The sequence below is a fragment of the Salvelinus sp. IW2-2015 genome, linkage group LG13, assembly GCF_002910315.2.
Source record: "Salvelinus sp. IW2-2015 linkage group LG13, ASM291031v2, whole genome shotgun sequence".
NCBI lineage: Eukaryota > Metazoa > Chordata > Actinopteri > Salmoniformes > Salmonidae > Salvelinus > Salvelinus sp. IW2-2015.
In genome coordinates, this window is record NC_036853.1 from 978,160 (window position 1) to 1,000,377 (window position 22,218).

Consider the following 22,218-nt stretch of genomic DNA (forward strand, 5'->3'; position numbering starts at 1 on the left):
AATTAAAAACTGTTTTGAATAAGGTGGTGGGGATAGGATCGAGAAGGCAGGTAGAAGGCTTAAATTGTGACATCTCTTTCCTGATGAGCATGTCTGTCAACCAGGGAAAATAAATCCATAGTGACTTTGCATGGTAGCCTAGGGCACAAACTTCTCATCAGGTCTTGCTTGACTGATACCCATGTGCTATGGCATCAATGGTTGCCCTTAATTTGCTATTAAAGTTAAGACAACTATAATCACCACAAGAGGAAGGCAGAATAGGTGACGGAGTACTGTTCATACACTCACAATCTGTAGCAACTTCAGAGGTAATGTCAGGCTCCTGAGTGGCGCAGCGGTCTAAGGCACTGCATCTCAGTGCAAGAAGTGTCACTACAGTCCCTGGTTTGAATCCAGGCTGTATATCACGACTTCCACCGAAGGTGGCTCCTCTCCCTGTTTGGGCGGCGCTCGGCGGTCGTCGTCGCTGGTCTACTAGCTGCCACCGATCCCTTTTCGTTTGGTTTTGTCTGTCTTGTGTTCACCTGTGTCTAGTTTAGTTAATCAGTGGGGTATTTAATCTCGCCCTACCCGCTAGGTTTTGTCTGTCTTGTGTTTCACCTGTGTCTAGTTTAGTAATCAGTGGGTTATTTATACTCTCGCCACTACCGCTAGGTTTTGTCTGTCTGTGTTCACCTGTGTCTATTTAGTTAATCAGTGGGTATTTAATCTGCCTACCCGCTAGGTTTTGATGGCGGGATTGTTTTGATTTACTGTCGTTGGTTTGGGTTGCGGTTTTTAACGTGTTTAGCAGGTGTTTTGTCACCGGGACTTGTTTTGCCCACACTCGTCAGATTTCCATGACGAGGAGTGTTCGCTCCGTTTTTTTTTACTAGCTGTCGTTCCTTCGTGTTCTGTGTGGCTACTGGCACTTTGTGGTGCCTGTACCTGATTGCGGTGTTGGGTGGACAGTAATAAACGCCCTTCTTTGGATATTCTTGCTCTCCTGCGCCTGACTCCACACCCCCTCTCCCTAGGGAGATTCTGACACTGTATCACATCCGGCCGTGATTGGAGTCCCATAGGGCGGCGCACAATTGGCCTAGCGTCGAAAATACACTGTGGTGATCGAGATAAACCAACATCAAATGAATGTCCCCTGGTAATAAATCAGGTCCAGAGTATGGCTGCACTATGGGTGGGCTAGTAACGTTGGCTAAAGTCCATAGAGCTCAAACGAATCATGAATTCAAATGGTTGGAGTCAGTCTCTTTGGTCAACATGAATATTAAAATCCCAACACAATGATTTTTATCATAGTTCTGAAAGATAATAGTTCAGAGAAATCAGTAAAGAAAGTGGGGCAGTGCTATACACCTATACAGGCCAGCACTGGTGGCTGACATTTTAAACAGTATAGCATGATGCGCAAAAGATCCAAAGTCACCAAATGAAATGTCCTTACAGCTGAGAGCATTACTAAAAATAGTGGCTGCCCCCTACCCTTTTCTGATAGAGTATGGAACGCTGTAGGGTTGGGTGGGGGGGGCTTTAATAAGAGTGGCACTACAGTCTGAACACATCCATGTTTCAGAGAGAAACATGCAATCAACTTTGCGCTCAGTCATGAGGTCATTCACGAGAAAGAGCAATCACTAGTAAAACCTAACATTTAAAAGTGCCATATTCAATGAGTTTGAGCACACTGGGATCTGCCTAGAGGTAACCAATGGAATAACAACCAAATTTAATTATCGTTTACAACCACGTTTTTCGGTGCAGTCTCCAAATACAGGAATGATAGGATGACAGTTTGTATAAAACTCACTAGAAGGCAGAGGTAAATAAGAGGTTCACACAATAAACCATGAGTGCCACTTGTACCAGGAGTTGATATGGTTTCAAAGGTCCAAGGAACGCTGTCTGTCAGAGTACTCTTAAACAGTTTGCATGTTGCTGGGAATAATCCTTGGAACCCTGCGGTGAAGGTGAATCCCATCTCCTTGTTAAGAAAAGTTGCTGTTGCTACCCACAGCAAATCAAAGCTGGTCCACAAAAGTTTCTTCAGGTATTTTGCATTTAGGGCAAAGGGTCGGCTGGAAACATTTCCGAACGCCCTTGTAGCATGGGAAGGGGCCAGAGATAAATTCTATTTCCTGTGCTAGCGAAGAGTCTTATAAAAAAATGTTGAGGTCCTCCCTACAGACTCCTAAAACGAAGGGTCCGTAAAACCTACTGTGAGGACGATATGGTCGTCAATATTGGAGTAGTTTGGCGAAACCGTGTGCAGGAGAGATGGTGACGTCAATGGAAATGGGCTCCTGGGTGACAGTGGACCTTGGTCGGTCCACAAACCATAGGCAGGCCAAAATCTCTCACCATGAGGCTGCCCACAATGATGATGGTAGTGGTGGAATCCGATGGGGAAATGACCTGCTGAAGTGTGGTGGCTGTGGAGGATGGTGCCACTGGGCGGCCGCCAGCTGTTGGTATACACCCAGGATCTGTGTTGACTCCCGGGGCTGGTAGGGCCGTCTCAAGCTGGGCAAACGGTTCGATAGCTGGACCATGCGTAAATGCTGTGCATGTCGGTTGAAGCATAAAATGCTTTTGAAAAGTATGGAACAGTGCACTGCTCTATAAACACAACTTGCACTGAATCCTGGCCACCCTCTGCCTTCAGTGAGACAGCAGAGCAGGTAGTCAACATGTGCATGTTAAATGTAATGCAAATGGCCGGAGTTAGAGAGAAGGTCTCATGTACACAGCATTTCCTCTTGGCACCGTGCCCTAGTGGGGTTATTAGCCACTGTACTGAAAACGTTGACGCATCATTCGGTTGTTGCTGCTGTTGTCCAAGTCCATCTGACATCCTTGAAACGTGATGCCAATTAATCTATAACTGAGTTGCAGCACAGATGGCAATTGAGGCAACCAGGTGACGCTAGGCTCACACAGATTCGGCCGCCACCACCGTTTAGATGAGGCCTGTGGCAGAACGAGATAGCAAGCAAAACTCCATTGGATATCTGCGAATATGGCAGCTCAAATTAAATTAAACTAATACATTCAGAACAAAAGTTTTGCGACTATATATCATCCTGCCTTTCTGAAGTCTTCGAAAGCCAAGTTAACAAACAGATCCTGACGCATTTAGGCGAGATCTGGAATTTTTTTTTTTTTTTTTTTTTTTTTTTTTTTTTTCGAATCCCACTGTACCTCTCCGCTGTGTAATCGGTTTCCGAGCTGGTCACGGGTGCACTCAGCCACCTCAAGGTACTAAACGACATCATAACCACCATCAATAAAAGACAGTACTGTGCAGCCGTCTTTATCGACCTGGCCAAGGCTTCGACTCTGTCAATCACCGTATTCTTATCGGCAGACTCAACAACAGCTTGGTTTTCTCAAATGACTGCCTTGCCTGGTTCACCAACTACTTCTCAGATAGAATTCAGTGTGTCAAATCGAGGGCCTGTTGTCCGGACCTCTGGCAGTCTATGGGGGTACCACAGGGTTCAATTCTCGGGTCGACTCTTTCTCTGTATATATCAACAATGTCGCTCTTGCTGCAGGGGATTCCCTTATCCACCTCTACGCAGACGACACCATTCTCTATACATCTGGCCCTTCTTTGGACACTGTGTTAACTAACCTCCAAACGAGCTCAATGCCATACAACTCTCCTTCCGTGGCCTCCAACTGCTCTTAAACGCTAGTAAAACTAAATGCATGCTTTTCAACCGATCGCTGCCTGCACCCGCCCACCGACTAGCATCACTACTTTGGACGGTTCTGACTTAGAATATGTGGACAACTACAAATATAGGTGTCTGGCTAGACTGTAAACTCTCCTTCCAGACTCATATTAAACATCTCCAATCCAAAATGAATATCTAGAATCGGCCTTCCTATTTCACAACAAAGCCTCCTTCACTCACGCTGCCAAACATACCCTCGTAAAACTGACTATCCTACCGATCCTTGACTTTGGCGATGTCATTTACAAATAGCCTCAACACTCTACTCGGCAAACTGGATCCAGTCTATCACAGTGCCATCCGTTTTGTCACTAAAGCCCCATATACCACCCACCACTGCAACCTGTATGCTCTCGTCGGCTGGACTTCGCTACATATTTGTCGCCTGACCCACTGGCTCCAGGTCATCTATAAGTCTTTGCTAGGTAAAGCTCCGCCTTATCTCAGCTCACTGGTCACCATAACAACACCCACCCGTAGCACGCGCTCCAGCAGGTATATCTCACTGGTCATCCCCAAAGCCAACACCTCATTTGGCCGCCTTTCCTTCCAGCTCTCTGCTGCCAATGACTTGAACGAATTGCAAAAATCGCTGAAGTTGGAGACTTATATCTCCCTCACTAACTTTAAGCAACAGCTATCTGAGCAGCTTACCGATCGCTGCAGCTGTACACAGCCCATCTGTAAATAGCCCACCCAATCTACCTACCTCATTCCCATATTGTTTTGATTAACTTTTTTGCTATTTTGCACACCAGTATTTCTACTTGCACGTCATCATCTGCACATCTATCACTCCAGTGTTCATTTGCTAAATTGCAATTACATCGCTACTATGGCTTATTTATTGCCTTACCTCCTCACGCCATTTGCACACACCGTATGTAGACTTTCTCTATTGTGTTATTGACTGTACATTTGTTTATTCCATGTGTAACTCTGTGTTGTTGTTTGTGTCGCACTGCTTTGCTTTATCTTGGCCAGGTTGCAGTTGTAAATGAGAACTTGTTCTCAACTGGCCTACCCGGTTAAATAAAGGTGAAATAAAAATATAAAATAAAAGATACTAAATCGATCACAGCCAGTTACTGGGCGTCTGGTAGGAGTGAAAAATATAATTTATTTCCCTGCAGCACTAGCAGCAGGTTTTTATTGTGCTGGGTTTCTTTTTGYTTCACATTGTAAATGTTGTTTTGTATATCTAATTCTAAAATGGTTTATGAACTGGCACCTGATTAACCAGGTTTAATTAAACATTGTGCTTGGTAATTTTGACTAGCTCAATAAAATCCTGCCTCATAGCTTCAGCTTCAATATTTTTTATTTTGTCGATCGACTTTCATACTCAGTCTCTCTTTTCCTTCCTTCAATCTCAGTTCATCCCTCACCATCTCCTTTCCCCCCTCCCACCTCTTCCTCTTTAGCTTCCTTCAATCTCAGTTCATCCCTCACCATCTTTTCCCCCCTCCCACCTCTTTCCTCTTTAGCTTCCTTCATCCTCAGTTCATCCCCTCACCATCTCCTTTCCCCCTCTCCCACCTCTTTTCCATATCTTTAGCTTCCTTCAAATACTCTTTCATCCCCTCACCATCTCCTCCCTTCCCAACCCTCCCATCCTCTTTTCGCTCAGTTGCTCGTTCTACTTCCTTCAAGTTTCTCCAGTCTTCATTCGCCTCACCATCCTCCTATTCTGCCCTCCCACCTCCTTTCCCATTTAGCTTCCTTCACATCTCCAGTTCTCCCTCACCATACTTCCTTTCCCCCTCCGCAACCCTCGTCCTCTTTAGCTTCGTTCAAATCTCAGTTCATACCGAACCTTTCCCTCCACCATCTTCCTTTTCCTTACTTCCTTCAATCTACTTCATCCCTCACCATCTCTTCGCCCCTCCCACCTCTTCCCTTTAGCTCCTTCAATCTCAGTTCATCCCTCACCATTCTCCTTTCCCCCTCCCACCTCTTCCTCTTTAGCTTCCTTCAATCTCAGTTCATCCCTCACCATGCTCCTTTCCCCGCCCCCACCTCTTCCTCTTTAGCTCCTTCAATCTCAGTTCTCCCTCACCATCTCCTTTCCCCCCTCCCACCTCTTCCTCTTTAGCTTCCTTCAATCTCAGTTTCATCCCTCACCATCTCCTTTCCCCCTCCCACCTCTTCCTCTTTAGCTCCTTCAATCTCAGTTCATCCCTCACCATCTCCTTTCCCCCCTCCCACCTCTTCCTCTTTAGCTTCCTTAATCTCCAGTTCATCCCGTCACCAATCTCCTTTCCGCCCTCCCACCTCTTCCTCTTTAGTGCTTCCTTCATCTCAGTTCATCCCTTCGACAATCTCCTTTCCCCCCTCCCACATCTCTCCTTTCATAGCTTCCTTCAATCTCATTCATCCCCTCACCATCTCCTTTCCCCCCTCTCCACTTCTTCCTCTTTAGCTTCCTTCAATCTCAGTTCATCCCTCACCATCTCCTTTCCCCCCTCCCACCTCTTCCTCTTTAGCTTCTTCCCCTCCCCTTTACCYCTGTCTGTTCTCCCAGCTGAGAAGAGGAGCTGGATGGTGACAGAGGGACTGTGAACCGTCACTGATCTCATTTGGCTCCAGTGTCGAAGGGAATTGACTTGGGGAGAGAGGAAGAGCAGCCAACCCACAGGAACTGCTAGGATGTTGTAAGGGAGCCAATCAGAAAGGCCATCGATTAGCCCACTCTCATGTCACAGTCGCTGACCACATCTCATCCCCAATTTCAAACTCTGTTCAGTTGAATAGGCAGGAGATTGGATCCCTCCCTATCGCTTAACCTCCCTTAGAACTGGAACATTTGTGGATGTAGTTAGTTTTTCCCCACAGAAAACTAATGGGAGGTAGGCTACCTCCTCTGAGATAAAACCCCTGCAGTCCCCAAGTGTACAGTCGACAGATGAGCTTCAGGACCACTTCCACATTAGTTAGGGMAAATATAGCCTAATTAATCAGAGGGATAGTGAGTGTGCAACATAGGATGACACATATGGGCTGAAAGGAATTGTTATTGAAGTAACAAAAATAATTTCCCCAATGYGGATAGATACCATTTTATACCCTAGGCCTACATATGCAATGCAAGAACGCTATACGCAAAACGGCGATCCTGCATTCTTGCGTTGAGTTATGAATTGCGGGGCTGCACATGTCTGCGTAGTTTTKCTACGCAACAGTATTTTGTGTAGCTTCTTATAGTTCTTCCATGCGTACATATGGTATAAACTAGGGTGTCCACTTTGATAACAGTCAGTATCCAACAGATATTTTTTTATGAAGGGAACCCATCTGACTGTGTGTGGTCCTGCCATTGACAGCACTGAAGGAGCAGATGGCAAAAAGAAAAAAGGTCCTTGAGCTGACAGTTAATGATGGCACTAACCACAGCCACCCACACACCTCTTATGTAAGGGGCGACCCATTAGTACAATTAGCCTAATGGTCCTGCACAGTGGCTCTATGAATAGACAAACCGTAACCAACACTATACAGAACATTAGTATTGATATATCAAAATAAGGATTTTGTGCTTTCTTCTAATTTGACAACTCATATCAACGTATCAGACCTGTTGGAGGGGGGTGAGGGGAGTTGCTGTGGGATTATTTAAGAAACTCTTTGAATAGGTGGGGGGTCAGTTGCTCTTGCTGCTTCGTACGCAAGTACCATTGTCTTGTAGTGGATGCCAGTGGAGCGTGCGGAGGAGTGGGGTGACTTGGGAAGGTTGAACACCAGGTAGGATAAGTTGCAGGGGTTTGATGGCACAAGYGGGCAGCCCAGCCAACATTGAGTTGCAATAGTCCAGATGGGCGATGACAAGTGCCTGGATTAGGACCTGCGCCGCTTCCTGTGTGAGGTAGGTTCATACTCTATGGATGTTGTAGAGCATCAACCGGCAGGAGAGAGTCACTGCTGATGTTTGCAGGGAACGACAGGGTGTTGTCCAGGTAACGCCAAGGTTCTTTGATCTCTGGGAGGGGGACACCATGGAGTTGTCAACCGTGATGAAGAGGTCTTGGAGCAGGCAGGCCTTCCCCGGGAGGAAGTAAAGCTCAGTTTTGTKGAGGTTGAGCTCAGGTGGTGGTCAGAGCTCAAGTATTATGGAAAGAAAAGGAGGGACACAGATGAAATGGACACGTGAGTGAGGGAGAAAGAGAAAGTCTCCACTTAGGAGAAATTAGTAGCCCTGTGCCACCAGCATGACAACCAGATGCTCTCGGACTATGAGAGAACACGTAGTCAGATGGAGAGAGAGCAGCTGGAGTAGCAGTGTTCTCTGGGGTGATCCATGTCTCCATCAGGGTAAAAAAAAAAGTACAGGGACTGAAGGGCCACATAGGCTGAGATGAACTCTGCATTCTTGACCACAGATAAGCAGATTCAAATGCTGCCAGACCAGAAATTCCACATGGGTTGCGCACACAGAGTACACTAAATAAGAAGGGTTGCAGCCAAGGGGTGGGAAGCATCTGTAAAGCCTACAGGGAGAGGAGTGAACAGGTATAGAAAACACACACATAGTTGACAAAGAGCAAAATGAGAGTCTGTAAATAACAAGGCACGATTCTCACGTGAGAGTGGTGTGGTCTGGTCTGGTCTCGTCCGTCCGTCCGTCCTTCCAACTCCGCAGACCTGTCTTTGTTTCGGCTAAAACTAAAGAACTAACACTAATTGCTACTTGCCTAGCAGAGGTTAAGAGCACACCTCCCGGTACCAATTGCTGATTGTCTAAAAAGGAGAAACTACTCCCTCTCCAATACAGCCACTGATTACCAAAACAACAACAGTCACAAATTGCCCTGCCCCTTAATGCTGGTTGATGTGTCAACAATCTCCTGCAAAATTATACTTATCACTGGAGATATCGGGAGTCCTCTAGCAATGGGATGACGTCAGAGTCGGACATCCCAAGGATCCTAGGATAGCACTGGCCGTTTACACAGGTAGCCCAATTCTGATCTTTTGCCAAATTATTGGCCAAAGAGTTGATCTAATTGGTCTGAAGACCAATTACTGAAAAAAATATCAGAATTGGGATACCTGTGTGAACGCAGCCTTAGATCCTAATGAATAAGACTACATAGACAGGTTGGAACTGATCCCAGATCAGCACTCCTACTCTGAGATGTTTGATACGGCCCCAGATGAAAGGCAGAGCATACCATCAATGGTCTGGGTAATTGGTGTGTGTTAATTTAGAGGAATGTCAGGAGGAGTCAAGACTATTTTTCATGCCTCAGTCATTCCTAATGAGTGGTATTTATCTGGGTCAGTGTTCATAAGGCACCAACTATGGGAGAACACTGAACTAGTCCAATAAGAAAGGCACATTTTCATTTTCTGTTGAAAAACGTTTTGCTATGGTGTGTCCTAATGAACACGACCCTGTTTAGCGGTGGATTTGAGTTTTATACATAAATTAAGTCTAATTTGTTTGATAAGTTAAGTGTAACTTGTGAAAAGGCAAACAGATGATAATAGGGCTGAAAGGTGATACAGGATAGAGGATAAAGGATAGAGGATATTGGTTGAAGGATAGAGGATAAAGGATAAAGGATAGAGGATATTGGTTGAAGGTTAAATGATAGATGATATTGATTGAAGGATAAAGAATAGAGGATCGAGGATAAAGAATAGAGGATAGAGGATGAAGGATAGAGGCTAAGGATAGAGGTTGGAGGATAAAGGATAGAGGATAAAGGATAGAGATTGGAGGATAGATGCTAAGAATAGAGGATAGAGAATAAAGGATAGAGAATAAAGGATAGAGGATAAATAATAGAGATTGAAGGATAGAGAATAGAGGATAGAGGGTAAAGGATAGAGGTTGGAGGATAAAGGATAKAGGATAAATGATAGAGGTTGAAGGGTAGATGCTAAGAATAGAGGATAAAGAATAGAGGATAAAGAATAGAGGATAAAGGATAGAGGATAAAGAATAGATGATAAAGAATAGATGATAAAGGATAGAGGATAAATGATAGAGGATAGAGGATAGAGGATAAAGGATAAAGTATAGAGGATAGAGGATCAAGAATAGATGATAAAGAATAAAGGATAAAGAATAGAGGATAGAGGATAAAGAATAGAGGATAAAAAATAGAGGATAAAGGATAGAGGATAGAGGATTAAGGATAGAGGATAAAGTATAGAGGAAAGAGGATAAAGAATAAAGGATAGCGGAAAGAGGTTGAAGGCTCTCAATGCTCAATTGTGAATCTGGTAAAGTTTCAAAGCAAAGACATGTTTCAACTGGTGAGTGGGGTTTCAAAGCAAAGACATGAAGTGAAAATCTTTGCCTAATGGAGTTTTGCTTAAAAGCTTGTGAGTAGCTCACACACACACACACACACACACACACACACACACACACACACACACACACACACACACACACACACACACACACACACACACACACACACACACACACACACACACACACTTCCCAATGGGCAATGCATTTGTGTCCTGTTCAAATTACAGTAATGAGAGAAGTGCCCTTAGGGTAATTGGTGTCCTTGAATAAGCTTAAACAAAAAAAATACTTAGGCCCAGGCAGAGTGTGTATTGAATAATTGATTCAAAGAGGGGGAGGGACCACTAATCAGATCGGAGCATAATGACTTTATATAATTAGCACGCGCGGGGACACGTAGGTCTATGAGAGCCGTGCACATTTTACAGAGCATTGGCACAACTAGAGAGGCAGAAAGCCGAGGTCGACCGTAGACTACTTTGAAACGCTTGTTCCGATGCTTTTAAATATAATGGATCTAAGTGCTGTGGCAACACCAGAGCTATTGAAATACAACCCGACACTTTTGGTAGATATCGCGGGAGAAGTAGGATTATTGATCCACTGACATCTATGGACTATTTTGCCTATTTTTCACATGCCATAAGATACTTTTTACTKATAGCCCAATTTGCCAACATGAAAGGGTTTTAATGGATATAATCATGCCTGGTCAGATTTGATATCGCCGCAAGCGTTCAATTCCTACTAGCGGAGCTGGAAGACTTTGATAAGATCATCTTCAAGAGAATCTAAATCCATTTGCGTCGACCAGCGAGAATTTGCGTCTGAACGTCGAGGGGGACATTGAGAGGTTGTCGCAGCCGTGTGAAGGTTTCTCCGAGTCGAATCCCCGTCTGAACGATGGTGTTTGACAAGGAGGAAAGTGAGTGCCTGATTTGGATGTCTACATTTTTAAGCAACTAATGTTCGAACGGTCGGTCTACGATTCACAGACCTGTATTTCCTTGCCCGTCTGTGTCATCGACATATAGGCCTAATTAGGAATGTCGCCTATGTGATATGAATTTACAATCTAAAGGCTTTTGGGATGTAGCAAGAGCAAATGCCATGTCTCTTTGGTCATTGGGACTGGGTTAAAGGGATAGCCAGAACTTTTTCCACCACAAACTCACTAAATCATTTAAAAAAAATGGAATGTTAATTAATATTGAAATGATTGTGTTATGACCGGATCAGTCTGGCCATATAGCACTAGAAAGGGTCCCATTCATTATAGGCTCTGGAGTCAGAAAATGTTTAAGACCAAAATATGATTTAGACGTGACCAAGAGATAATGATAGCCCTGAGAGAACCATATAAAGTTATGGTAGCCAAACAATATTCCTTGGTCATGTAACAGAGGGTTAGGGATGGCTGTACTGTAGCCTACTTCCAAATCTATCTGTGTCTGCCTGTCTGTAGGTGTCTCCCTTGTGCCTCTCCAGTCCAAAGGGAAGCAGAGGGTCTGCGCCGGGTGCAACCGGAGGATCATGGACCGCTTTATGCTAGAGGCTCTGGACAGGTACTGGCACGAGGACTGTCTGAAGTGTGCCTGCTGTGACTGTCGCCTGGGTGACGTGGGCTCCACCCTCTACACCAGAGCCAACCTCATCCTCTGTCACAAGGACTACCTGAGGTAAGGACTCTCAAACCAGGGCTGTGTTCATCAGGCACCACATGGAAGAAAACGGACAGAAACAGGGAGAGACTATATTAACTTTTCCAATATGAAATTCGAATTAAAAAAAAAATGTTTTCCATTGCAAAATGTTTTAAAATGTTGCGTACTTCAAGCCTCTCCAATCTAGCCTCTACCCCTCTGTGTTTGTCGGGATGGGTGTAAGCAATAATGGCGTCGTCTCAACCTAGACTTCCAATAGATGGAACTATTGCCATGTTGCTTACTCCTTCCTATCTGTTTATTTTCTGATTTGTTAAGACAAATTACCTCAGCTTGGTGAAGGGGGCAGAACAGGCAAAAATCACAGCATCTCCATGTTTTGGTTAGCAGATAAAATGGAGATCAGAGTTTGAGGAGCACAAATATGAATAAAACTATAGTGGCAGACCTGGAAATGAATCATTATGGCTTCAACTCCATATGAAGTTTCATTCCAAAAAGCTTTATACCCATTTTCATAAATGTTGGTAAATTGGCTTTTATTGTTTAAAGAAATTAGGAAATGCAATAAAAGATTTTATAATGAAGAAAATGTACAAATGAGAACACATTGTGACGTCAATATAAATTTTTTTTTTTGTAAATAATCCAATCTGTATGTAAAACGTTGATATTTGACATCAGGCATTTAGCATATGCTCTTATCCAGAGTGACTTTCAGTGAGCACATTCATCTTAAAATGGCTAGGTTGAGACCACCACATATCACAGTCAAATATACAGGATACCAACATTCCATTCCAGCTAAACAATATAGCGTTTTGCAAAAAAAAGTGTAATTTTCATACACATCCAACCTCTATGAATTAAAAAAAAAAAAGAATAGTAATATTTTACACACATGAAGGTACCTATAATTAATGATGTGGGGGGAAACACAAATGTGAAAAATTGGTGTATAACTCATTTTGGAAATAAACTCTTCATATACATCAATATACTCGAGCACAGAAAACCCTCAGAACTATTCTGGGGTTGCTGCTATAGAAACCCYTGCGAATATATTTAGCCCACTACCAGTCATTCAACTCAAGTGCAAGTCTCATGTGTAAGATCCAGCTGGATTTGGTTGAAGCTAAGTCTCTCATTAGCTGCATTGCTTTTAGAGGGGAAAACCAGTTTGACAGTTAAATTGGCTAAATTGCCTCCTGTTTTCCTCGTCATCGCGACGATCAGGCAGAAAGCCTTTGAAGGCCGGGATTAAAACCATGTGATTTATTTTAATTGGACCATTAGTGGAGAATTAGCATTAAGGCCCATACCCTTGTTAAGGAGAAACACCAGGTGCATACCAAGACCCCATTAGCATTGCCTTCGTTAGGCTTCATTAGGMCTGCTTGCTTTTGGTCTCTTGTTTGCCGCTGGTCTATGGCACTATCATGTTTTGTGAGACTTGCCATTCTGATGCAGCTCTGTGTAGATTCTATGAGGGACTCAACCCATGGATGTGGTTCTTCTCAAGGCTCTCTTCCACCACTGCAGATTTCACCCTATGCTACTTTTTTAACGTATKAATAAAATGATAATACGTTAAGTCCTAGTTAATGTATTATCAAAGCAGTCGGCTACCTGGGTTGTGTTCAGTTGGCATGAAACATAGTGAAAAGAGGAGATGGATAGTATCTGAACTTGTCCAATGAGAAACTAAAGTTTATTTCCTAATTGGTGTTTCCTAATGAAGACAACCCACATCATTGCCTCTCTTTCTCCACCTCCAGGCTCTTTGGGATGACGGGGAACTGTGCAGCTTGCAGTAAGGTGATCCCGGCCTTTGAGATGGTGATGAGAGCCAGGGAGAATGTCTACCACTTGGACTGCTTTGCCTGCCAGCTGTGCAGCCAGAGGTGAGATGAGGGGAGCCTCAAGGCTATATTCATTAGGGCACACAACAGAACACGTTTCGCAATGGAAAACAAAAATTGAGTCCCAAGTACTCCCTCCCGGTTTCATTCTGTTTTCTTCTTTTTGGTGCCTAATGAATGAATCCCAGTTCACCCCACATACTGTGTATGCCTTGAAAGCAGGCATCAAGTGACCCTGAAAGGAAAATAATCATGATAGATCCCGTAAACAGCTTGTTTATGTGAGTAACAACAGGCATGTTGAGTATCTGTTTGACTGCCTGGTGCTTTTGGAAAAATTTTAGCCTATAAGGGGGGTTTAAGGGATGGCCTCTTAATGAGCATTTGAGGTCAGACAAAATGGCGCAAACAACCAGCTAAGAGTTTGGGCTTGAAGCAAGTACAGCAAATCCCAAACAATCGAAATGTATGAATGCTTTAAGTTACTCTCTGGAACAAGGTCAAATGTTTTTTCGAGCCTGAAATTGAGGCACTGTATATGGTGCGGCAGGTAGCCTAGCGGTTAAGAGCATTGGGCCAGTAACCGAAAAGTTACTGGTTCGAATCCCTGTGCCAGCAAGGTAGAGCAAAGCACTTTTYCCCTTGAGCAAGGCAGTTAACCCACAACAACTGCTCGCCGGACGTCGGTTTAAGGCAGCCTCCCCCACACCTCTGATTCACACATTTCAGTTGAATGGATTCAATTGTGCAACTGACTTTCCCACAACGTGGCAGTAGGCCTTCATACTGTATGGAATGCAGCATACTGTATGAAGGCCTATTCATTTCCTTTACCCAATGACTACTGCTTTTAAGGACTTGGGAAGTTTCATTGGTCTTAAATGAAGGCACTAATTTGTGTGTGTGTGTGTGTCTGCAGATTTTGCGTGGGAGACAAGTTTTTCCTGAAGAACAACATGATACTGTGCCAGCTGGACTACGAGGGGGGGCATCAGAATGGAAACTCTGCTRATCAGGCTCTGTAGGCTCTACTGCTCTCTGCTGGTCAGAGACTAGCTACCGCCAGTGGACACTACTCCCTACCGGTATGCCCGGACAGTCCTCTTCTCATCACATCAGGGCTGTATTCACTAGGAACCAAATGGAAGAAGGACCTACACTACATGGCCAAACGTAYGTGGACACCTCTTCAAATGGGTGGATTCKGCTATTTTAGCCACACCCGTGTGCAGTAGAATGGCCCGTAGAGCTCAGTGACTTTYAACGTGGCACGTCATAGGATGCCRCCTTTCCAACAAGTCAGTTTGTCAAATTTATGCCCTGATATGTTTCTAGAAGATTCTGTGCTTCCAACTTTGTGGCAACAGTTTGGGGAAGGCCCTTTKCTGTTTCAGCATGACAATGCCCCCATGCACAAAGCAAGGTCCATAGAGAAATGGTTTGTTGAGATCGGTGTGGAAGAACTTGACTGACCTGCCCAGAGCCYTGACATCAACCAACCCCTTCGAACACCTTTGGGATGAATTGGAACGCAGACTGCRAGCCAGGCCKAATCGCCCAACATRCTCTTGTGGCTGAATGGAAGCAAGTCCCYGCAGCAATGTTCCAACATCTAGTGGAAAGCCTTTCCAGAAGAATGGAGGCTGTTATAGCAGCAAAGGGGGGACCAACTCTATTTTAATGCCCATGAAGTTGGTATGAGATGTTTGACGAACAAATGTTCACAAASCTTTGGCCATGTAGTGTACTTGAACTTTTTCAATAAGAAACTATTTGTTGCAAAATGTTTTGCTACAGTGTGCTAATGAATACACCCCAACTGACAGTTGTGGACAGTTGTGGACAGTGCAGGATTAAGCGCCCAGTTCCCGATGCTCAGCGACAATGGTGATGCCACTTTGCCTTGACTTCTGCTATGCTTACTGTCCTTGACGGTAGACTCACCACAGAGTTATTAGCGAATGAAGCGGCCTTGTGCATGGGATATTACTCTCATTGACTGAAACGAGGAAGGAGAACTAATGAGCATTGCCGTGCAAAACAACAACAAAAAAGTAAAAGAAGTTCAGAGCAATATGTTTGGACTCTATTATTATTAAAGCTGCATTTTGTTACTTTTTGGCCGACCTGACCAAATTCACATAGATATGGGAGTTATAGATCTGTCATCTTTGCATTGAAAGCAAGTCTAAGAAGTGGTAGAGCTGTTTGATGTGCACAATTTTTTTGCTTCCCATTCAGTTTTGTTTTTGCATCTTTTGGTTTTGTACACCCGCTTCAAACAGTTGAAAATACAATATTTTTGGTTATGGAAAATGTTTCCATCTGTTTAGATGGTACAATGATTTCTCTACAGTATACTTGCTTGATTTGTCGCTAACTTTTAGAATTTTATCAATCAGGGAATGGCGGAGCAATTTCTGCATAGTTCACCTTTAATGGTTCTGCCCAAATCATGGCTAGGGAGAAAGGCACAGCACTCGTTTGTTTGTAGGGGGGCAAGCTGCCTCTGTTCACAATACGCAGGTCCACTGGTATTGCTGGTATTGAGTTCTGATGTACAGACCCTTTTAATAAAGGGTAATAACTAACATGCTCTATCTCTGAAGATATTTGTTTTTAAGTTACCTTTATGAAGAGTAGTATGATTTGTTTGCWCAGCTTTTGACTTTCAATAAAGACTGAAACATTTTATTTGAGCACTCATGTATTCACCACTCACACTCGCTACTTATAGCTGGATAGCAGCAGCATATAAAAGGACTGACATTCTCTAATTAATAATCCAGGCCATCTGTGTGTGAATACACTAACAAGGATACCCACACCTTGATGATACAAGCCCCTGGGACCTTTTTGAAATAGCTCCTTGATAAAGCTGGATACGCCTGTGTTCCTTTTTCAAAGCTTCTCATTTGAGGGGCAGTGAGCAGTCTGAGGTGATACCCTTCTCACATTAGTGACCCTCTCCATACTGTACAGGCTCAGATATTTCCATTTCATACTGGCCTTCCACCATGGTTCCAACAAAGATTAAGGATATACTCGCAAGATTCTTGCCCCCCCCCCCGACCAATAATGGGAGTCGTTGTCCACAAAGCGGTGGCAAGCTGTCACGCTCTCGCCTATTCCTYTCTTTAGATTGGTGGATATATCTCATTATTTTAATAMATTTTTGAATATTTGATGAGGGTTGTTGAYGTCAACCGCYTGTATTGAAGGGAGAGAGACGCTATGCCACTAGCCACAAGTTGGGCCTCTCGCTTTGCCTCTTTCTTGCTGGTTCCACCAACTATAACCAGTCAGTTGTGGACTCGAGTCACATGACTTGGACACACAYTTTATGATTTGAGACAACTTGACAGAAAATAAAACAACTTGAGACTACTTGGAGCCTCAAGACTCAGGACTCGACTTTGACTTGAGACAGATGACTTGAAATTATCTGGCCAGGTTTTGTAACGTTTTGTCAATCATTTTGGGGCACAGTCTCCCTATACTTCAGCTCCTCTCCACGCAGCCAGAAAAAAAGCAGCCGCAGCATCCCCCTCGCAAAAACAATGTGCAACAGATTGGCTATTGGAATGCGCACACTGATTAGACCAGAAAACGTTCAACCAACACAGGTCGGGTGGGATTGGGTCGCATGCAAACGTCAAATTGTAGGGAGAGTTTGGCGTAATAAATATGCAGCTCCTAAAAATGTAGATGATCAAGAATATTAACTGTTTACTTTTCAAGCTCACCAGCAATAGAGTATCAAACAACAATTACTAGCATTGGTATTTATTAGGATCACCATTAGACGCTGCAACAGCAGCAGCTACTCTTCCTGGGATCCACATGAAACATGACATAATACAGAACATTATTAGTCAAGGACCATACTATACTGAACAAAAATATATATGCAACATGTAAAGTGTTGGTCCCATGTTTCATGAGCTGAAATAAATTATCCCATGAATTGTCCATATGCACAAAAAGCTTATTTCACTCAAATKTTGTGCACAAATCTGTTTACATCCCTGTTAGTGAGCATTTCTGGCTCCCAAGTGGGTGGGCCTATGTCCTCCCAGGCCCACCCATGGCTGCGCCCCTGCCCAGTCATATTAAATCCATAGATTAGGGCCAAATGTATTTATTTCAATTGACTGATTTCCTTCTATAAACTGTAACTCAGTAAAGTTGTTGTATGTTGCATTTTATACTTTTGTTTAGTATACATAATGTACATTTAAAACGTCACACACAGCCTACACATCAGTACACACAATATCTAGGTCTAATACATAATACAGTGCAAATTACAATACGAGATATATATACTGTACAGTATATATAGAAAATGGCTGTGTCTCTTCACAGTCCCCTTTGTGCAGTAAGGTGTTCTTTTATCTGTTTTTTTTAATCAGTTTTTATTACTAGTTTATGGGTCTGGCCATAAGACTTCATCCACATCATATGCGATGTTGTCTTGACGAAGGCAGWGTGGAAAGTATCGCCTGGAGTGCCGTATCCAAGCCTGGCATGACCCCTGATCCATGTCTCCACAAGCCTCCTCCATTGCCTGTAGAAGGGGATTGGTGGGGCTGGCGATCATACACCTTCTAACACCATGCAGAGAATAATTCTTCAATAGGATTCAAGAACGGAGAGTGTGGGGGGAGATTTGAGTGCGATGAAAAGTGGGTGACCTGTGAACCAATTGCGGACCACAGCAGCCCGGTGGAAACTAACATTGTCCCAGATGATAACGTACCTGGGCTGCTCTKGCCCCTGGTCATTKGGGATTAGTCTGTTGTGGAGGGTGTCCAGAAATAAGATAATGTGTGCAGTGTTGTATGGGCCTAGGATTGCATGACGGTGAAGGAYGCTGTTYTGACTAATAGCCGGACACGTTGTTATGTTGCCACCASGTTGTCCCGGGACGTTGATGATGGCACGGTGTCCGATGATATTTCTGCCGYGGCCCCTTGTTTTTGCAAGGTTGAAACCTGCCTCGTCCACATATATTAGCTCATGATGCACTGCATCTGCTTCTAGCTCCATGACTCTCTGGACGAGACAAAACAATGTAGCACAGTAGGAAAAGACAGGGATCAGTCAATATGATGTAGCACCATACACTTCCAGATCCAGTACCAATGATAGGATAGTATAGCTTACCTGCACATATTCATATCTCAGTTGTTTTACACGGTCTGAGTTTATTTCGAAAGGGACTCTGTACAGCTGCTTCATCCTAATTCTATTGTGTTTCAGTAGACGAGAAAGTGCAGAGAGACTCACTCTGTTTCAGTAGACGAGACAGTGCAGAGTGACCAGAGTGACATTTTGGAATATGGTGTTATCTGCCATTATGTGGTCCTGCAGTTCTCTGAGTCTGATGCAGTTATTTGCAATGACCATATTTACAATGTGGGTCTCCTGCTCTGGAGTGAACAGTCAACCTCTTCCACCAGATACTGGTTTTCTTGCAGTTGTGTAAAAACATTTGAATGGTTTTAGTGATAGATCCTTCTCATTGTGAAAGTACAGTACATACTAATGTACCAGTAAGACTACAGCACTTACAGTTACTTACCGGTTCTCATTTCGATATATCCGGATGATACCTGCAACAGTATAGCGGCTCAGATTTGGTTGAACCCGTTGCCCAGCCTCCCTCATGCTCATCCTATGGTTGACAACATGGTCAACCACAGTCGCTCTGATTTCATCAGTTATTGTCGGTTATAGTGATGCAATCAATCTCTCCTCTACTTTGAGCCAGGAGAGAAGTGTGGCTTTGTTCTGGACCAACTGCAATTTACCTATTTTACCAGTCCCTAACCTGTCCCTACTTTACCTGTCCCTATTTGCTACACATGACCACACACCTGTGTAATATTCCTTGTGAAACATTATCTAGGACCTGTCTGGTTKACTGAGATGTCAAGAAGGCAGAGGTCTGTCCTGTCATGGACAGACCTCTTCCCATTTTAGCAACCATTGAGTCTATGTTTTGACCACGATAGCGGCATACTATGTTTACACCAATTAGTTTAGTGTCCTCAACTTGCTCAATCGCGACATTATTCAATAATATATCTGAGGTTAGGTTAGACCAATGAGGTTAGGCCTACTGGTGTTTTGGTATGTCAAAATTGCTTGAAATTTACTTATGAAGCTTGCATTTGGAATTTAATGTTAATATTAATTATTACTTGCGCAAGTCGAGCTCTCCAAACTCCCGCCAGTGGAGAGCGCTTGTTCCGATGTTGAAAWGTTTGCTGCTGCTTTCACACGTTTAAATGCATATGTGGTAAATCTATATTCCATCTAATCCTACAATAATTGCCTGTACCGTTTATTGCAACCCTTAGACATTTCTGTTTCTGTTTCATGTTTGATATAAGATTTTCATTTAGCCCCATTTAATGCCTTTTCAGTGGGCGCTATGTTTCTTGTGCACATGGACGTTTGCAAGACTCGTGAGAAGTTCTGCGTGATAGGAGCGCTTCTGCGTAATAGGAAGCGTTCTGCGTAATAGGAGCGTTCTGCGTAATAGGAGCGTTCTGCGTAATAGGAGCGTTCTGCGTAATAGGAGCGTTCTGCGTAATAGGAGCGTGCGCCTTTCAACGCGCATAGAAATAGGCTACGTGGCCTGGGCGCCACACTTTGGAGTCAGGATTTTGAATAAGATAAAATGATTTCTCCATTTATAAATGGTGATGAAATATCATTAATACTCATTCAAAATGACTAAGAAGGATGTACCAATGTAAAAATGTATGTAGAAATTGCCTTTTATATTGTAGAAGCAGTTTATTAGTTGTAATTGCCAATTAGGTAATTGTATGGACCAAGGGAGGGGCCRAGTGCTTATACTAGACAGATTCGATGTGGTTTCTCAAGGGGAGGATGTGCAGTTTTGCCCTCTACCTGTGTCCATTCAGATAGGACAGGTTAAAGGGATTCTTCTGTACTTTTGTATACTTTTTAGCTAGTAGTTCTGAAAGTAGCACCCACCAGCCAAAAGTGGTMCCAGAAAATGATGTATTACATMAAATGCCAAGGAGCTGAAGCACATTGGCTAAAACTCGAAATTGCTAGAGGGTTGGCCCACATGGGGGGAAATGTAGGGAAAATGGTAATACACAGCTTTCAGAAAACAGTYGCTTTCAAACTAGGGATTTTGTGGATAATTGAGGTAAAACAGTAATTTGCTCATAGATTATGCATGTATGAACTACACATTGACAYATCCAGCGCAAAGCGGGAGGTTTAAAAAATACTTACTAGTTGCCAAAGTACCGGAGCATGTCTTTAAGCCTGATACAGAAGCTATTTCTTTTGGGCTWTTGCCTKTGTATATTTGGTAAATGCACTGGTATATTTWGGATRATATGGTGCTTTCACCATTGGATCACCAAGACCTGTAAATAAATCTACACTCGGAACACGTCAACCTGCTGATGTCATGTCCTTACGACTGCTACATGGTCCCTATTTCACAATTACATCATCAAAATGTGTTGTAGACAAAATCATGAAAAKGGCTGTCTGGTAGTCTCAATGAACAGACACAGATTTGTAGTTTAACAAGTTGTTGCATGGATAGATTTTTTTTTACTTGACTTGAAAAAACTTGTGACTGGACTTGCTCAGAATACAGGACTTGGACTTGTGACATAAGACTCATTCAACTTGGAACTCAACTTGAAACTTGCTTGTGACTCAAATAATAGTAACTTGGTCCCACCTCTGTAACCAATACAGCTGGCCTGGTCTTTGCGCAAATTGACTTGTCTCAGTGGTGTGAATAGGGTGGCTTAGTTTCCCTGACAATTCACAGACAGTGGTTTATTCGTATCTACATGGTAAATGTATATAATTGATATCATAATGAATGTTATGGGGCAATGAATGCTGGGCTAATCTACAGACTAAGTAGTGACGGAGTGGCTGGTCGGATGGTGCACATTCTTGACACCAAGGGAGATTCTCGTTTGTAAAAAATTCTCCTGCCCTCTCTCCTCCGTGACCTGGAACCAATAAGTGATCGAGAAGTGGGTCAATTCTTTAGTAGGCAAACGGAAGAGTGCCCTCCCCTCCTCGATAGCCACCTTTCCTCGAGGATACTCGTGTGTATCCTATTGCAGAATAGTTTTAAATCTGCCACCCCCTTTGAATCAGCTTTTGTTTTGTCAGAGAAAAACATGCACACGTTTAAAAACAATATGCTACGTATTGTTTTATCTATAGAATGTCTTGCACAACTACCTTAACTTGTTTACACATTTATTTKGGGATCCCTTGCTGTAAACATAATTTGACTAATGACGTGCGAGTGGGGAAGGACCGTCTCATTTCAAGCAAGCACAATTCCATCCATGTTCACTCTCTTCGCGGACTGTCCTCGATTAACTTTGACCTTTTTCAAAAGGAGGCGAGAGGGCGCAGRGGGTGAGCAAATCAAATTGATAAAAGTCCCAACCAAGTCTTCAACGCACTGRGTTGACAGTTCCAATTAGGTCTTTCCCTAGGTATTACCATTATCTAATCCAGTGGCGACCCGTCTTTCAGGGCAGGTGGGGGCTTGCCTGTTTTGCATGTTATTTTGGCATTAATATGTGTCAMATATCAGTTTGCAAACAATGCAACAAAAATATATATMATTGAGTTAATAAATCCGCATA

General features: G+C 43.4%; 1 protein-coding gene across 2 annotated transcripts; it reads left to right on the forward strand.

Moving 5' to 3' along the window:
* Positions 1-10,376: 10,376 nt before the first annotated feature.
* LOC111971953 (rhombotin-1) lies at positions 10,377-16,226 on the forward strand. 2 transcript variants are annotated; one of them, XM_023998743.2, is made up of 4 exons: positions 10,377-10,933; positions 11,474-11,687; positions 13,451-13,576; positions 14,454-16,226. In XM_023998743.2, exons 1-4 carry the CDS (start codon positions 10,912-10,914, stop codon positions 14,557-14,559), a joined length of 468 nt encoding a protein of 155 aa, XP_023854511.1. In that variant the 5' UTR covers positions 10,377-10,911; the 3' UTR covers positions 14,560-16,226. The 2 variants fall into 2 exon arrangements, with proteins under 2 accessions (XP_023854511.1, XP_070302162.1); XM_070446061.1 differs by having other exon boundaries at positions 11,497-11,687.
* The last annotated feature ends 5,992 nt before the right edge of the window (positions 16,227-22,218 follow it).